The sequence below is a fragment of the Balearica regulorum genome, chromosome 11 (genome assembly GCF_011004875.1).
Source record: "Balearica regulorum gibbericeps isolate bBalReg1 chromosome 11, bBalReg1.pri, whole genome shotgun sequence".
Lineage (NCBI taxonomy): Eukaryota > Metazoa > Chordata > Aves > Gruiformes > Gruidae > Balearica > Balearica regulorum.
The window spans coordinates 729997-748966 of NC_046194.1; the positions used below are offsets into that span (position 1 = coordinate 729997).

The following is an 18970-nucleotide window of genomic DNA, read 5'->3' on the forward strand; positions in this document are numbered from 1 at the left end:
CAGAAACTGAGTTAGCCGAGGCCGTGGGTGAAGGCTGGCCACGAGAGGTACTTATTTACGCCCTGGAGAGGAGGGCCTCCTGCCCAGAGCAACCGGGGAGATAACGCCCTGGGAAGGGAAGATGATGTAAATTAGCTTTCATCAGGAATTGTCCTGCAAAGCCAGCAAGGCCGGCGGCAGGGAGGCAGCAAACGAGGGAAGGGGCAGCCGCCAGCACCGGGGACTGCGGCGGGACGAGGAGCTGCCTGTCCTGCCCGGACGGCTGCCGGCAGCGCCACAACGGGCCCCGCACCTCTGCCCCAGCTGGGAAGAGCTACAGGTGCTTTCTAGGACCAAGACTAGTCTGTAAAATGAAAACAGCCCAGAACGACAAAGATTACATTCAGCGACAAGAAGCACAAAGTCCGTGTACCTCTGAAGGAAAGGCAGCAGGAGTAGAAACGGTCACAGACATTGACACCATTCCCCAAAATGTTAAAAATTAAACAAAAAATATCTCAATGATCAGCACTTCTCTTGGAGTCCAACTACAGCACAAAGAATACAAAACCTTTCCTTTAACAAACTGAAACAACAAGGTTTATTTAGCCTGGGGAAAAAGAAGAGACTCGGCGCCCCACACCAACGGGGTTATCCCGAGAGGGAACGCCCAGCCCTCCTCTCTGCCCACCGCAGGAGCACACGGGAAGGGGCTCAATTTGTAGCAGGGGAGAAAGCCCCTCTCCCCAGAAGAGCCCTCACAGCACCGCAAAAGTCTCGCTTCTCCAGGAGGCGGAAGGCAAGGCTGGGCAAACATCTGCTTACGCGTACAGCGTGGCTGCGTGCTGAACGCCTGCGGGGAATAATCCTGATGCCCCCACGTAGCTGGGAACGACCGGGGAGTTCGGTGAGAAAGGCTCCCACGGTGCCACTCGCCACCTTCCAGCTGCGGGAGCAGCACCCTGCTCGGCTTGCAGCTGCCAGCGCGGAGCAGCGCTGGGGACGTGCCCGGCGGCGTCGCGCTCACCCTTCCATCGCCGTGTGTAAAGCACGGAATGGTGTAAAACCTGCAGGAGCTCCTGCGCCTGCAGTTCAGACCCTGCACTCACCGCAAAGCATGCCGACACACTTGACCGCTGCTGAGCAATTTAAAGACTGAGAATGAACCAAAGAAGCTCAGAAGCGCCTGGCTGACACCAGAGCTCTCAAGCAGGGCGGCATCCAGAGCTCCGGCACGCCTGCCTTGGCAGGGGTAACACACGAGAGAACAAACCAGGCGTACTGCGGGGCACGTACAGCAACGCTCATCCCACAGACAAGGGGAGCGGATGCGTTTGTGCTCTGTGTGCAAGCTGAGGCCCTCTCCCCTCATCCACAGGCGGTACCTTAGGAGAAGTACCTGTCCTTCTGCTAAACCCCAGCCGTAACGCTGCTGCACAGCCAGCGAGTACGAGCTTCCAGTGTCAGAGGATTCACTCTGCAGTTGCTGAGACAGACACAAAAGGGAAAAACCACAGCCTCGTGACACAGTTCCTCAGCTGGCATCATCAAAACATAATCTTCCTGATGAGTCAGTAAGTTCTGAGCTCTCTTCCAGAGAGAGGGCTTCAGAGCCCGGCACATGCAATGTCCTAATAGTTTATTACGCTCGACCACAGGGCCGACACGCCGACTTTCACTGTGGTTACTTAGGACGATGTGAAACCTGAAGTGCGCACAGACACCGGGAGCCTGAGCCAGGAAAGGAATTATCACAGGGAGAAAGAGAATCCAGCCTTCAACTTACAGGGAAAATGTCAGTGCTTAAAATTTTCACTAGGTGTTTTTTTTTCTTGCTCTACAGGAAGAGTCCAGGCGCACATTTCCTGGCTGCAGTTGCAGAGCAGCCCACTGAACTTGACCTTGCACCACAAAGACGTGGCTCAGGCTACACCCTGCTGCCAGAGCAGCCCTGTCCAGGGGCACCGGGGTGACCCGCGCTACTGGCCTGGGTCGATGCTTGCAAACCCTTGCAGAGCCGGGCAGGGCAGGGCAGGGCGGCTGCCTGCAACCGCTGCCTGCCAAGCCACACCTGGGAACTGCCTGGAGTGACTCAGCCGGCCACGGCCAGGAGCATGCCAGGAACGTCAGCTGCTTAAAACCAGAGGATTTCAGGTTCCTGTGCCTGGGAGGGAGGAACACGCCAGCTGATGTCATTGCTCCGTTCATCTCTGAAGGAGCTGCCGATGCGGGTCCCGCACAGGTGACCGGCGGAGGGACCGCGGCCGCTGTGTAAGGCGGGTGCATCTGCAACAATTAACATCCCCGGGGCAAAGCGCTGCTCAGGACAGACAACATCAGCCCGGGGTCTGTGTCCCGACTCACGCTCGCGGTGTTCAAAGCCACCCCCTGATGTGCAGAGGTGTCAGCCTGCTCACCGCCTGCATAACAAGGAAGAAGCACGCCATCAGTTCTATTTACAGATCAAACACGTTCCCTGAAGCACGGTAAGAAGTGCTTGTGAATGTTTCGCTTCATTCCCGTATCCTGCACATCAAATGAGCTCCTACGCTCCCACGCAGATCTCTGGCACACTTGCAGGAGATGTCAACGCCCTGCTGCTGTCTGAGGAATAAGGGAGCCTTGCAAAGCGGCTCGGCCTGGCAGGCGCTACAGGGTTTGGTGTGGAGGAGGAACACAGCACAGGCGTTTTCACAGGGGAAGCCAGGGACATCGTCTTGAAAAAGCAAAACAAATATTCCCCGACAAAAACAGAAGTAGGGAAACGCACCCGTTTCACCACAGAGTGTTTTACATTTGCTGTGATCTCTTGTTGTTCTCCTCTGCCCACAATGCCCCCATTCAACCTCTGCCCTTTCCAGCAGGTTTCCTTGCCGCCAAGTGCCGCAGCCCCACCACACTGGCTCACCACACCGGCTCACCGCTGGCGGGCTCCGTTCCCCTTGCACGAGCGGCGTGCAGAGGCAGGCGGAGAGGCCGCGCAGGGGCAGGGGACGTCAGAGCTTTGTCCCTGCCAGCCGAGGGAGGGACGCTCCTTTCCTTGGGCGGCTGTTTGCTTCAGACCCCTCCGCTCCCAGGAGGGGCATTTATAAGGCAACGTTTTCCCCTCCCTTGTTCAGATGTGTTTGGAAGTTCAGCACCTCTACTGCCATCAGATTTGGAGGCTGACTCACTTCCAGTGGGTTTCACCTAGAGACCTTCCATAAAGGAAATCAGATTTTGAAGGGCAAGCAGCAATCCGCTTTAAATTGCTTTAAATAAAACAACCCAAAGAACAGGCTTTACTTCCTTCCCCTTTCAGCGATGGCCGAGACCTGACATCAGCAATATCACACTTGCAGAAGCTCTTCAACAACAGCCTGACAAGCGCTTTCTTTTGTGGTTGTTCTTTTTTCCTACGTTCAGCCCCAGGAGCAGCCTGGCCAGCACCCTGTGCCCCCGCCACGAGCAGCTCCGTGCCCTCAGCCCGGGCAGGCGTCCCCAGGGCTTCGTCCCACGGGCCGGGCGCCGAAGGCTCTCCTGCCGCCCCTCCTGCTGGCTGCCACCCCCGCAGCACCCACCCCCCTGCACCGGCCCGTTCTACAGCCTTAGCTAAGCCAAGAGCAGGATTAATTTGAAAAGCGCTGCGTTTAGGGCATTTAGGCCATTTCTTTTAGCTCCCTGGGTGCAGCTGTGTAACCTGCACAGTTGCACCAGGCTGGCAGGGACGTGAAACGGCTTCAGGATTGCTAATCCCGACACAGAAGTGCGGGGAGCAGTACGACACACGTGCCACAGGCTTCCCTTCCGCAAAGGCAGAGACTGGCGATTATTTGCCATACAATGACACATCCAGCAATTCATTTCTCCTGGCAGTTTGCAGCCTGGTCCCTTTTTCAGGGCAGCTTTGTTTTTGTAACGCGTTCCCTGCGGAGCAAAGGCAGCTTTAGGAGCACCACCCACCTGGATCGGGAGATACCCCAACGCTCTGGGCCAGGCGTGCTCCCAGTCCACCAACGGCACTGGGGAGTGGGACTTGCTGGGAGGCCAGCGCCGTGCCACCATCCTCCCCAGTGCCTGGCAGCACAGAGCAGGGCTGGAGCCATGGAAAACCTCCGTGCAAATTATCTGCTGAATTGGGAATGTGAAACTCTACCCGTGAAAGTTCAACTTTGTGAAATAACGCTATGGAATCCGTTAGTGCAGGCAAGTTCCTAGAGGAGAGACCTTCTCACTTACTGAAAGCTTGCACCAAAAAGAAGGAAACTTACCAATATTAATCTCATCATCCGTTAGCGTGTCACCAATAAAGTCGAACTGAAAGGACTGCAAAGTCTGGGAGAATTTCTGTACTGCCGATGAGTAACCTGGAAAAGGACAGAGCAATAAGGCTGGGTATTTTTGCAATTGTTATACAGAAGCAACAAGTCTTAGAAATTTAGCCTGAATGGAACAAAACTACAGTGAGTTGGTTAGAAAAATCCACAGCCATCCTGAATTCAAAGCACGTTAGAAAATGTTGCAATGTTAAGAACCATGAGAGGCTGCAAAGAGCATTTGTTTTGTTTTCTTTTTCCTTCGCAGTGCTGTTGAAAATGCTTCTGCAATACTAATGGATGCACCAATCATGCAAAAAGCCAACCAACAGCCTCGTGTCCTGCTACGTACAGAAGAGACACCGACACACGTCCCCTGCAGCGAAACACCAGCTCCGAACGCAGCGTGCACCTCTGCCGCAGGAAGAGCTCCAGAGAAGCAGCTAGCCCCGGTGCCACGCACGCGCTGGCACAGCCCCTCGGAGCATGGAGGCTGTCAGACAGGCTTGTCACTGTTCAAAGCAATTTTTTCGTTATACGAGAGAAAAATCTGCAGAGTCAGAAAATAAACGTGGGGAAAAAGAGAGGTCTGAAAGTAGCCGCCCCTCTTTCGGAGGTCACAGACACAAACAGCCCTAAGAGAAGCGCGGCAGTGCCGCAGCTGAGGGCGGCGAGCCGAGGGCTCGAGCTGTGCCGGCAGCCCTGGGACCAGCTCCCGGCGCGCTGGTGAAGACACGTTTGGTCTTGAAGCAAAGACGCTTCCTGATGGTGGTCAGTAGCTCAGCCCAAATTATTTTTGGACTTTCCAGAGAAGTTTCTAGCCAAAAGGATCCTTTGTGTCCTCGCATCCTGTGCGGCTGCTTCACAGCTTCGTCAGTGGCTCCGTTGTTGCGGAGGCGTCCGCTGACATTGGCAGAGGAGCTGCAGCCGGGCCGGGGCAGCGGCAACACCACCGACCCCAATGCCAAAATCACCCACCTGGTGACAGCTGTGACGGCCACAGGTCACGCTTCTCCGCAGGAAAAACGGGTCCTTCTCCCGCTGGCAGAGCAGAAGATGGAGATGTGATGGATGTGACAGCCTCACATCAACCGCATCCTCCTGCACCACTTTTGGGGGGTCGGTCTTTCCTCAACACCAAATACCCGAGATACAAAGAGAAGGAGGCTGAGCTTGCCTGACCTTAGGGAATAGGATGTAGACAATAAAACAAAAGCAAAGGAATAATTTTACACTTTGATTTATGTTGCTATTTTCCCTAATTTTGGACTCCAGCTATCAGCACAGTCCCAGGCTGGATTCCTTTGGGGGGGTGCACCGGAGACGACGCTTTCTGAAATTCAGGAAGCTGCAAGTGTGGAAGGCGTGACGGCACAGACGTTAACGCGCAACCAGCTCGCACACCCCTGCTTTGCCAAACCAGGGAAAAGGTTGCTCTAACAGAGCAATTCTGGGTGCGTGGGTGAGGTTTTTTAATTTGCCTGTTTGTTCAAAAAAATAAGACAGGCATAATCACTTTTGGCATCAGTTGTTAAAATCTGGGGGGAAATGACAGCCAAAAATGAGGTGTGAATTAGTGAGGAATTGTGTCTGCACAGTATAGGCTACCCCCGGCATTTCTAGCCTGAGGAAGATGGTGATCTGGGTGTATTTTTGTCTGTTCTTTTCCACTGCAGACTCAGTGACAAAAGAACTCATCACCACGGCGGCAAACACGGGGGTTTCTGAAACACTGTTATGAAGGGGAGAGAAAAATCAGATGCCACCGAACTGGACGTTGGGAAAAGGGATCAAGTGGCCACGCAGGACCCCGGCAGGCGCCCACGCTGCTCTGCGTCCCCTGCCCCTGGCCAGGAGCACCCCGGGACCCCCGAGCGACCGCGGCCCCGAAGCGCAGACAGTCCCCGCTTCCCCCTCAAAAGCCTCCTTCAGCAGTTTCCTCCGAGAGGTCAAACCTTTGCTCCTGAATGGGCAGATTCAGGCCTGAATGTCGCTATTTAAGTGCAGCTGCTGGGGGGGCTGAGAGCGCGCGTAAATGGGTGAACTCCGGCACAGAATGATGTCATTGATTTGACGGAAAACTGCAGCAAATAATTCACACTCAGTCCCCACAGCGTTCGCTTCAGGCTGGGGCTGGAGGCTCTCATTCAGCTGCCGCTCAGGGGAATCTTTGTTCGTCCCCCTGCAAACCCTCGTTATCTTCCTCGGACGCTGCGCACCCCGACCCAGCGCCGGGTCCCTGAGCAGCCCCTCCAAAAGCCAGCGGCACCCGAGGCAGCTCCTCGCATCCCACCCTCCCACACCCCCAGCATGGCACTGGATCCATCACCGCCGCTGCCTGCCCCGGTCGGTGTCCGTCCCTCTGCCTGGCATCCGTCCGTCCGTCCCCCTCCACGAGGCACAGCCGGCTCCGGCTGCGTGCGTCCCCGCGAGCCCGCACGCTGCTCACAATTCCCACGCGCAGCGCCTGGCGGGGACGCGGGGTTTCCAGCACCGCTTCTCCCTCGCGTGTGTCAGCGCAGCGTTCAGCCCCAGCACTGGAGAAACGGTCCCTGGCCGGCTGCTCGCCCCCTCGGTTTCATGGAAACAGGGGGTAGAACAATAGCACAGAAGGGTTTGAAAAAGCCAAACACAGTATATTTTAGTCAGTAAAAAAGAAAGAGTATAGCTGATTTAAGTTACATTTTCCTTTCAAAACGTTGCCTGGCCTGAAAGTTTGTTTGCCAGTTTTCTAGCTGAAGGAAATCCAGGTGGACGTGCTATAAAGCACATCTCACGTGAGCTTAACAGTGGGGGAAAAAAAAAGTGTACCCCTTAACCAATTTACCGCTGTTTGGTTTCACTTGGGACAAGGATTTTTTTCATTTTGGGGAGCCATCCTCACCTTCAGCCAAGTCAGGCGTAGGAAGCCCTGGCTGCAAGCAGTGTCTGCGTGCACCCACCCCCGTGCACTCACCCACCCCCGTGCACTCACCCCGCCGCCCGGAGCTAACGGCGGCTGAGGGCCGTGCCATCCCCGCTGTCCCATGCCGAGGTGACATGGCCGGGGTGGCCGGGGCAGCCGCCTGGCACCGCGCGCGGACCCCCCCAGGGAAACACAGCTGTGGAAGAGGCAGGGTTAGGGAAGGAGTGGATCGGAGGGAGAGCCAGTGCTGCGCGCGCCTGGCGTGGCTCCTGAGGAGGTTTAATGGAAACCAGACTCCAACGGGCCAGTGTGACTCGTCCTCACACACGTACAGGGCCTTGGCCGAACACCGGCTTCTGACAAGTCCTGTGTGTACAGGCAGGAAGGACAGCACTGGGCGCTGCGACGGTACTACGGGCGTCGTTATCATGATGGGGTGTTTATCGGGAAAGAACCACTGAGGTGATGCTGGCAGCTGACCCCACCGCAGCAGTGCCTGCTGGCACTGCCCACCGAGGGAAGAGAAGATGCTCGCGCCGGGGGGCTGCGTCCCTGCGGGGTCCAGCGGCCAGGGCAGCCCCTAGGCCCGACACAGACCATCCCCATCGGAGACACGCGGTGGGAAGTCGTGTCTTCCCTCGGTGGCGCCCGAAAGGTGGTGTGGTGACACCAGGGGACGGGGACGAGGCGGGGGGGACAGGGAGAAGAGCCATGGCCACAGGAAAGCGGCTCGACAGCAGGAAGGAGCCACCGCGGTCAGCAGCTGGAGCCGGGCAGGAAGAGATCAGCAGCGTGGAAAAATGGGGCTACGTCTCCACACTGGGAGAGATAAGCCCGTATTCCCTCTCATTTGAACAGGCACTCAGTTTTCCCCTGATACAAACACACGGCTGCCAAACACCCCCCGCTGTGCACACTCGAATCCTGGCAGCAGGGAGAGGGTGTGGGCTGGAGAGGCGGCTGCAGGGTCTGCCCTGCTCACGCAGCACCAGGAACGCGTGCGGAGAACCGCTGCCGAAGGAACATCGCCGTGCTTGCAAGCCAGGGCTGTCACCGCAAGCAGCGTGCAAAGCCGCCCCGCCGGACCCTGCCTGCTCTTGGTACAGCCCAGCCCGTTTCTCTGGAAACGCACCACAATGAATTCGATCAGGAGTCCTCTAGGACTCTTCTTCCTCACAGTAAGGATGCCAACTCTCACAATTTGCGGTCACAATAATTTACTCTTCTAGTAAAAATAAAGTCCCATCCCTCCGCACAGAACAACCCCAGCCAAGCTGTGCCTGGCTGGAGGGAGGGAAGGAGTGCCAGTACAGCCGCGCTAGTCTTGGGAGGTACACAAAGAACCTTCTGGTTCTATTTATGTATGAATAAACACACCTCCAGAGACTGCAGCTATTCAAGGATGTGCCCCACAGCCAGCTCAGCAAAGACCTAGCGGGGATTCTCATTTCAACCTTTCACAGCAACCGAAGACTATGAACAAAAAAATTTTGCTATCTTTGCAAAACCCATGGACTTCTGCAAAAGCATGGACGACAACCGGGACCCCTAAACCAGGTTGTGGTTCTGCTTTCCACCCCCCCGCCAACGCTCCGCATTTAAACCAGCAGGAAACCATCGCCACAGGACAGCCCCGCGGGGGGACGCAGCCCCACGCCGCACCGCGCGCTGCCTTGGGGACGAGCGGATGCAGCTGGAGAACGGGGCGGAGGTGCTGCTGGAGGGTCCGCGATGCTCGGGATGTCACAGACACGCACCTTTAACTAGCTTTGCACTCCTCCGAGGAGGGTCCCGCTTATTTAAGTGTCTGTCTGTGTGATTGCAAAGGTCCTCCCTTGCCAGGAGAGGAGGACGTCCCCGAGCACATGGGAACAGAAGTGCCAGTGACGACCCGCTGGTGACAGCTACAGGGACCACCAGGATCCCTGTGCACCGGGAAGGGAGGGCCGTGCTCGGGCTGCCTCATTTACCACAACACGACGCGGAGTGTAACGGAGACGCAGAGAGAAAGCAGTGTGATTTTTAGAAAGAAACACTTCGCAAAACAGCAAAACCCTCCTGCTGTGTAGCAGAGCAGTCGCAGGGCATACGCTCCGCATCTGCCAGGACACTCACACAGGTCACTGCGCAAAACCAACACAGTCACTCATACCTAACATCCCCTCCTGACCCGATCACTTCACGCTCGTTAGCTGTGCAAAGCACAGCTTTGTAAAGGTGGTGTAAAGCACCGCCACCACCACCTCCACTTCTCCCTGGGAATCGGGGAGAACCGCCGCTCCTCCCGGAGCTCGGGGCCGAACGGGCAGCGGCTCCAGCAGGTCTTTGGCTCATCCTCAGTCCCGCACCGCTCCCTGCACATCACACCGCAAATTAAGGAGAAAACAAAACCAAAATAAAAAAAACCCCCACCCCATCTCCATAGCAATCATCGGCCAGTGACATTTCTTGAGTAAAGCAGTCCTTAATTTCACTTGACTGCAACCGGGGCTAAAACCAAAGAGGCACAAGCACGGACAGCTGAGCCAAGAGAGCTGCAGTGTCCCTGGGAAGGGACGGGACAGCCCTGCCCGCGTGGGAAGCGACCACCCGCAGCGTGGGGCTGCCCTGCACGGAGCAATGTACCGACAGCTTCAACAATCCATCCCCGCGACTATCTGTAATTGTCAAAACGTTCCTTGAAAGTTGGAGCTATGGCAATGCAAATAAATGGATCAAACGTAAGGATGAGCTCCATTTTTGTATTTTGCTTTCCTCTTTTCCAGCTTGAAAACAGAAATATCAAAACCACCACTTTTTTTTCTTTCAAATAAGCAAACAAAGAAAAGACAACAAAAGTTCATTCTGTACTTAAATAAGTGCATTTTAAGCCAAGGACAAATTTTAGGGTTAAGATCTGAACTCTGAAAATCCATTTTTTTCAGGGAAATGTTGCAAGACCCTGATGCACAGCAGCTGAGGATGCAACTAAACTTCTTCCAAAGGCCTGGTCACTACAGAATATTTTCTACTTCCTCGTGGAGAGCTGAGCAACGGGACATGCAGAACATGAGAAATACCATTTTTCCTCCAGCATGCAAAAGAGAGGGCCACGATCCCTGAAGGGAAGAGAATGTGCCCATTGTTACCAACTCCCACTGAAGAATTTCCCAGGGAGCTGCATCAGGAAGGAGACGGAGTTCATCCACGCCGCCAGCCCGGAGATGAGGTTGTGGATGCGGTACCCGACCCACCGCTTCCAGGGGATTCTCTGTACTTGCAGCAAAGCGTGACGAGCCGACACACAAAGTGCTTGGCCAAGGGGTCGGGTTCTGCTCCAAGCTTTTGTATTTACACAGCGTGTACTAACTGCATGAAGTCCCCAAACATTGTCCCACCAAAATACCTCAACCCTGAATCAATGAAGTTACCCCGACTGAGCCCAGATGTGCCATTAGCAACGTGAGTAATGAGCCCTGACTCACAGAACGCTCCTAAATACTCCACAGCTGCTCGAACACAAAAACAAGCTGGTTTTTTCAGATGAGGAAAAAAAATAATCTTCCGGTCAGCCTTCTAGGTAGTCCCAGATCTACACAAGTGTCTTGAGAGGAAAACAACATTCTTGTAACTCCACAGACGAGAGGTGCTTACCACGAGGTAATTAAAAAATGGCCCGGTACGGCGCAGACAGTGCTCTGCGTTAACCCCCGGGAAGCTGTTCACGAGGGTCCCTGAAGGCTGTCCGGATGCTGTGGGGATTCAGAAACACTGACACGTTTTACAAAGGCCATTTTTCACACACTGACATGGCTTTTCCACTTGCCAGAAGTAAATGGCTAGCATGAAATTCTAAAAATAACTTGCTATAGTTAGCTGTACTTCACAAGTCTCTTGCAAAGGAATTTACTGAACATTCAATACTTCTGTTATCTATTTATCTTTTCTAATCAGTCCTTTACTGACCGAGTATTTTATAAACTGCCACTTCACTTCTGCAGTCGATCCAGCACAGACTCCAGGGAGAACAGCAGGGCTGTGGTTCAAGTACAAATACATTTCCCAGTAACTCTCCCTACCCAGGGCCTTGTGCTTTGCAAGCTGGTCATCTGCCCTCTGTACCATAACCTAAACTTACACATCACCCTGCCACTTTTCCCTCACCTAGTTTCTGCTTCGTGTCCTAAACCTAATTCTTCATTCTCATAAATTCTCCTCCTTGCCCAGGCAACCTTGTGGTAAGCGCACAAACTTGCTCGACAGGCTTATTTTCCTTATTTACTGTTCAATTAAAAAAAAAAAAAAAAAGACCAACACATCAATTCTTCACATTTCTCATATATTCCTTATGCTTGTCTTATCTCCCTCCCTGACTGATGGAAACCTGCTATACCATACCTGACACACTCGGGAAAAGCTGGCAAGCCTTATTGTCACACCTAGCGAAGGTCAAGAAGTTAAAACGCAGAGAGAGGCTTTTCTGCTCCCACGAGCAGAGGGGACTGCGGGTCTCCTCATCAACAGCTCAGAACTTAGGCAACGTATCACCTCAAAAACCCAACCAAACTCAAAATCAAACAAGCAAGGTCGGAAGGACAGCAAGGTTCTGGGGTATATTGGCCTGCTTTGGAGAAAAATGGGAGTGAGCGATGCGGGTTACGGGGACAAGGATGCACTCTGCCCCTGCCTCTGATTAAGTTCATGCTGATTATCCAGTGTAAGTTTCCTTCCCTAGACCTTCCTAGTGATAGATACCGCTGACCAGGATGACAAGCAGGCAGCAAAGCCAAATTTTAATGCGAAGACGCGGAGCAGACCATTCCCCCAGTGCCACCCTCTGGCTTGTACTGGTTTCCCAGAGAGTGGCACTTGAGACTGTATTTTTAATGTTTTTATAAAGGACAGTGTACAGACCCATTCGTATGATTTTGGTTCTGAAATACCAGGACAGCCACGATCCCCGTGCCAGCACAGTCCCCTCCCCAGCCCGGCCAGGCAGGGACAGTGGAGCACACCGACCCCCGTGCTCCCCCCCACACACAGCGGCACGGCAAAGCCACCGCTGGCACCAGTGCTTCACGTAACGCTCCCCATGACGAGCGAGAGGTAAAACTACACGCTGAATGCCGGAACTCCTCACAGGACAATTTTTCACCTCTGGCATTCTTGTGGCCTTTCAAGCGATCTCGCAGCCCTGCAAAGCTGGAGGAGTTCCTTCAGTGAAACTGGAAAAAGACACGAGGCAGACAGCCCAGAACACGTGGCTCACTGAAATGGAAGTTAAAAAAAGATTAGCAGCCTTAGAAATCAGCAAAAGTGTTGAAATGCACATTAAGAAATACAACTATAATTTGTCTCAATCACATATGCCATGACATCCATCCAGTATGTCAGAGGGGAAATGACCAAGTTTTCTCCATTCATTTTAACGCAAGTTTAGGGACAAGGAGCATTAAGAAGAGCTCCCACCGCCCCAGAAGAGCGAAGAGGCTGGCAAACACCCCTCCGCCAGCTGCAGTCAGCCCGTTTCATACGTCATTTCACCCCAAACCCTCACAACAGGAATTCTTTCATTCCCAATTCAGCTCCCGGCAAAGCCTGACCATGTAGTGAATTCCTATTTTTTGTATTTATTTGAGTTAAGGCAATGCAGAGGAAAACACGTTTCGTGAGGACCACCTGACCACAGCACCCAAGGGTGCAGGGAGCGACGCCTGCGAGCACGGGGCTCAGCACAGCTCTAGGACACGGGTGACGCAGACCACTGTCGAGCTCTGCGCCCCACTGATACAACTGAGCACCACACTGCCCGTTTCCAATATAAAACTCAGTTTAATCACTCAGATGAGCACCGACAGGAATAACTATTCTTTGAGAAAACGCTCAAAGGGTCGCAGATGCAGAGAAGATTCACTGAGGAGGAAACGCTGCCGCAGCTCTTTGGTCTACCATGGGCCAAAACCCGACCGCGGGGGCTGGCTGCTGCTACACCCAGGCGCACGTCAGCCCACCCGGAGCCCAAACCCAACCATCACCGCAACAGCGAGCTGCTCAGCACTGCCCTGGAGCGCACCAAACTCGAGCGAAGGAAGGAGAGGGAACGCTGCCCGGCTCTGCGGGGCAGAGGAAAGCGGTGCCGGCCTTCCCGTGCTGGGGCGGTCAGCAGCTCCCAAACTCGTTACGGGAGGGCTCCAAGGGCAGCAGCACACGGCTGCTCTCCTTCCAAACTTCACGTGCACGCACTGCCGGACACCTGCCCCTGGCAGCAGAGCACGCCGAGGCTGCCGACGGGCACGGGGATGGCAGTGCCAGGTGAGCTGCGGCAGCCGGGCATCGCTGCGGGGACCAGGGCTGTGACTCAAGCAGGTGGCAGGAAGCAGGGTGAGGCTAGCAGGCGGCTCCGTCTGCTGCACCTATTTATATACCTGCTTATATCACCGTCCCATGGAGGCCAGCTGCATTTTCTAACAGCTTTCCCCAACCCTGGGGACAGGGCTTAGGGATGTTGACTAAAGGACAGACTCTTTGAAAAACAAAAAAGCCAAAAAGCGGAGCCATGGAAAGCAAATTCATTTCCTCCTCGGGAGGAGCGAGCTGTCGAGGAGGGGCTGCGCCCAGGCCGTCAGGAGAACCTCGTGCAAAGCGGCTGGTCAGTGAGGACAGGGCAGAGCTGCACAAATCCTTGTGGCACTTCAGGCTGCCCAGAGCTCCCCGACTCCGAGAGCAACCGAGCAAGTTTTTGGCATGGCTGCTTTGGCGTAAGCAGCAGGAGAGGGTGTGCTCCAAGACCCGCGGCTCCCTGCTGTACAAGCAGTACGAACACAGGGAAAACAAACACAAAAACAACAGACTCTTATCCGGGGCAGAGCATTAGCGGTCCCCACAGAGATATCTTATGATCTGCAGAGCCATCAGATGCGTCTCACTGCAGCTCTCCAGCAGCCACCCTTCCCAGGCAGGAGCATGGCGAGTGAAAACCAACCACTTTTGCAGGCGGCTTCAGCGAGCGAGCGGAGCCAGCGGCTCGCTCCCCCGGCACGCGATGATTTCAGAGTTTCCTTCGACAAGGGTGCAGAGAGGGCCGGGCAGGAGGCCAGATGAGTCACACGCCGCGCAATGGGAAGACTTGCAAGTGGCTTACGAGCGATCCGAAGTGGTTCAGCGCGGGGAGGAACGCGCATCCCTCCTGCTCCAGGGCCGGGAGCCGCTGCCGGCGAGGACACGACACGGCCCGTCCCGCGCCAGCCGGCACCTCCTGGGAGCCCCCGGGCACCTTCAACCCGACCTGCACTGGGATGGCCCGAACCCACCCGCCCTGCGGAGCACCGTTAGGTGGGCTTCGCCGAGAGCTCCCCCCACTCCGGGCACCACATCCCTCGAGGACTCGGGGTCTGGCTCTGTGCCTCCACCACAGAGGGACCCCAACGCCCTGCACGTTCCCAGCCCATCATTTGACGGCACAGGAACACGCCACGTCCCTCGTTCTCCTTTTTCACAGCTACGAGGTTTAGTACGATTAATAAAATTACTCTTGTTTTAAAAATATCTAGCCTCAGCACTTCACAATCAGTCTTGGCTGAAGGAACAGGATAAAAAACAGACTGCAAAGAGGAACCTGAATTCCAGGCTTTACTTATAAATATAAACTTTATCTCAGGCTATTCAGCTGCTCTTATCGTCATTTGAACAACTCGTGACTGCACATTCACCTTATGGAGGGTTCGGTGACAAAAAAGGACGGTGGCCACAAAGCCAGCTTTTGAAGGTGCCCCAGAAAGGAAAAGCCAGCACGACCTGGGGCGAGGAGTCTGCAAGGCGAAACAAAAGCCAGTGTGGAAAAGTCCATCACCAAAACAAAAATGAGAAGTTTCCAAAAGCTTTTTTCTTCGTATCTATCAGAAACTGAAATAGGTTTACACAGTTTGAAACGTTTGTTTAATGCTTAGTAAGGAAAATAACTGCCGCCTGCTGAATTTCACTAGCAGCTTCAAAAGACCTTTCATGTCGGTGCATTCAACATCTGTAAAATAGCACCGCTTGCTCGTGGGGAAGAAGTTTGTTCTTTTTTTCCTGTAAACCCCGCAGTTCTTCAAACTGCGCAGAAATGTCGTACGTCTCAGAGGCAGCACTGAAGGGCAGAATGAATCCACAGCCAGGCAGCCAGAGATGGGTGCGAGAGCCACCTCCTCCAGGCAGGTACAACGCGGCACAGGGCCGAGGAGCAGCGCGGCCGGGACGCTGCCGGGACGCTGCCGCGGGGAGGTGTGCGGCTGCGGAACGAGCGGGGCTGCCGGGGCCGCCCCACGACGCCGGGCTGGCACGCAGCAGGACAGAAGCCACCCGTGAAAAGCTTGTGGGCGAACGTGGGGTGCCACATCTGTAGTTATCAGTGTGACACCAACAGAATTAATGTATAAAATATTCCAAAAATTTCTCAAGAAAAAAGCCAGAAAAGCCGAGTCTTCGCATGGTGAGTCAAGAGGAAACTCTCCGGTCAGCAGCAGCGCTGCTGCGAGCCCCTGGGCTGTCAGACACACTACAAAACATGGATAACACCCACATCCTCCCAGGGAAGGAGCCAGGAAAGGCAACAGAGGATGGATGAGAAGCCCTCTGCATGTCTCATATAGCAAAAGAAAAAATATACTTAAACGCATGAAAATGGCTTAGCCTCTTGCCCTGGCCCTTTGTGCCGACGTATGCAGGCGAGCTTTCAGGAAGTGTATCGGGGCGCTGATGGGGCTGGAAAAAAACATCACAAAATACTGCGCACTGGTTTGTTTTAAGCTGGACCAGCCCGTTCAGCAGCCCCACGCTGGCGGGGAGGGGACTGGCACGTGGTGGTGTCGCAGCAGGGGCTGGGGACAACCCCGGGAGATGCTCCTGCCCCTGGCTTCCTATCAGCAAACCAAGCCCTGGGCACCCTTCGTGCAGGCGACAAGGATGTGGACAGAGCAGCTGTGATCAGCAGAAGCCGGCAGTTCCCGGGGATGAGGCTGGGGTCCCCACCGGGCCAGCTGCGGGACACGCAGGGAGGGCAGCGAGGCCGCCTGGGTGCTCCCCGCGGAACCCGGCACCACGCAGCTCACGTGGGAGCCGCGGCTGCGCAGGCACCCAGCCCCGCGCGTCAGCCACGCGGCAAAGCAAACATGACGGCACCAACACGCAGGGCGAGCAAATTGCTCTGGCCTGCAGCAACATCTAACAGAGACACATCAAGGAGCCCCGAAACAAGGGGTAAGATACGCCTCGCAACTGGAGTAGGCAGATACGGAGCGTGCTCCTCATCTTTCCAGCCTGCGTCTGAAGATACAGTTTTGGCGGCTGGGGGAAGGGTTGGCTTTTTGGAAGGGTTTTTTGTTCTTTTTTTTTTTTGCTATTGTTTTTTTAGTTTCTGGTTAAAGCACGTCTGTTTTAGATTTGCACCAACTTGGGGCCCTAGATTCTGTGCACAGTGCCTGCAGCCCAGGAAAACGAGCTGCTTCATCATCTGCCGGCTGCAGAGAGACTCCCCTCTTCCTACCTGCTCCGAGGACGCCCCGCAGCGTGCAGATGCTCGCCAGGGAGAGCGGTGCCAGCGGCACATGGGCTGAAGTCCACTGCGCTGATGTACAGGCACAGAAACTTTTTTTGCAAGTCGAGTATTGCTTCGGACTTGCTGCAGGGCACGGGGAATTTGATCTCCTGTCCCGCTCAAAGGCCGATAGAGGAAAAAAAGGTGATGTGATTTTTTTCAGTGGAAGGAATCACATTTGGTGGATATCATTATGCACATCCTATTAGGTCAAGGACGCCAGAGTACCTCCAGTATCACTTCTGTAAATGGTATTGTGTGTAACCGCTGCTGCAGAATACCGTGGTCTCTCCCGCATACAGATACACACCCACAGTTTATCTACTCAAGGCCTCCCAAGGACTCTGTGTGAACAGCTTCCAGGTGTTCCTGCTATCACCTTTGCATGAGATGGTGCAAACCACGGTCTGCAGCACTGTAGCACAGTGATACGCAGGAGCACACAGGTCTCTATATCCTCAAGAAGACATTTTCATTCTATTACTGCACACTTCTCTTTTGCAGAGGATCCTGGTTCCTGGCTAAATCAGCATGTCCTCCATGTCTGTAACTTACATCTTGTTGTTGGTTTAGGTCTAGGAGGTGTCTAGGTCCACACAACATCACCCTAAACAACTGAGACTTTTTAAACCGGATATAGGTCTGGTGTCTTCAGACGAGTAGACCTGAGGAGTTGGGAGAAAATTCTCAAAGTTCTCAGCAGTAGCTGGAGTCTGTACTGGATGAAACAAACCCCCAGCGAGGACAGAGGAGACCAGCAAGGAGAGGACAAGTACAAGGAGAATACATTACTGCTAGAGGGGAGGGAGGTATTTTCCAGAAAGTCATTTTTCCCCTGCTAAAGTCCAGAAACAGCTTAACACTAACTGCTACGGCGTAATGTGCTCCAGGAGAAAGGTGTCGGTACAGCAGAGCCATGCCTCCTGCAGAGTCAGCCCAAGGCAGCTCGTCCCGGTGCCACCAGCACAGGGGGGGAAACCCAGGTCCACAGGGAAACAGAAGACGCCAGTGCTGCTGCAGTGGGAAAGCGTCACGGAACAAGCAACAGGTCTGTGTCTGTGTTTCTCCTCTGCGATGCTTTCCCCAACGCCCTTAGTTCGGAAGGCAAGTGAGGAGGCAGTGGGGCTGATACCCGGCCGAGCGCGGCCCCGCTCCAGGCCACAGTGTGCAGTCGCTTGCTCTGTCTGCGGCTCCGGGCTCAGGCTCCCCGTGGAGCTCTGCAGCCAAGCAAGACAACAGCCAAGAAGCCACTTTTATTTTTCCCCATTAGCGCACCCCTAAGCTGGTGTAACGACTAATGTCACATCCAAACACAGGGACAGCAGACCAGTTAACGAGGCCACCGAGACCTTATTTGTCTGATTACACCAATTCTTTGTTTCGAGAGCTGTGCCTGCGGCTACAGGGTCTGATCCTGCACCCGTGCAAGTCAAGGTACTGCCTATTGCTGGGGTGCAGCATCAGGAGAGCACAAGGATACAACCGGAGGAGAAAGAAGAGGACACGCTGATTTTTCAGAAGTCAGACCCGCTCAGCAGCAGCTGCATCACGGACCCAGGCACATGAGCAGCCTCTTCACGCTCGCCTAGCCAGTGGCATCACAGAAACTGCTTATACGAGTCTTGCTTGGACCCCAGATTCCCCGGGGTGTACCGGGCAGTTTAACGAGCAGCTTTCCACAAGACAGAAGGCCTCTGTGTACCCACACGGACGATTTCTGTGCACATCTTCATTAACGTGCCATATGCTGGCTCACAACTAAGCTGTCTTTGTGGGACAGGATATTTCTAATGCAGGCGCCTCGATGCCAAGCCCAGCCGGGAGCGCAGAGCTAATGTTTGCCTGGAGAGCTGCAGCCTTTCCTGCGCCAGCAGAAGGGCACACGTGGGACAGACTCGTTCCTCTTCCAGAGGAGCTTTAGGTTCGTTCGGACATAGGCAAAAGCCAGTATCTGGCTCTGACAAACCCTAGCAACAGATTCAGGCCTTTGTCTCTACAGACTTTACACGAACCAGCACAGGGGGTTTCTGCAGGAACGGGGCAGAGAGGCGGCCGCTGTAACCTCTGCCGACTCTCTGCTTTCTATCCTCCAAAGCATTAAACCCTCGAGCACCACTTCTAACAGCAGCACAGGAACTGGTGGAGAACAGGTCTGCCACGCCGAGGACCGTGGAGCTCCGACCCGACAAGCGAGTTCCCACGCACAGCACCGCGGTGCTGGACCTGTGGGGAAGAGGA

General features: G+C 54.6%; 1 protein-coding gene across 1 annotated transcript in view; it reads right to left on the reverse strand.

Annotated features, from left to right (window-relative positions):
- Positions 1–18970, reverse strand: part of OPHN1 (oligophrenin 1) — a 66366-nt gene that overhangs the window by 41322 nt on the left and 6074 nt on the right. The window contains exon 2 of the mRNA XM_075762975.1: positions 4230–4325. Coding sequence (XP_075619090.1) covers positions 4230–4325 — 96 coding nt within the window. The remainder of the gene's footprint in view (positions 1–4229; positions 4326–18970) is intronic.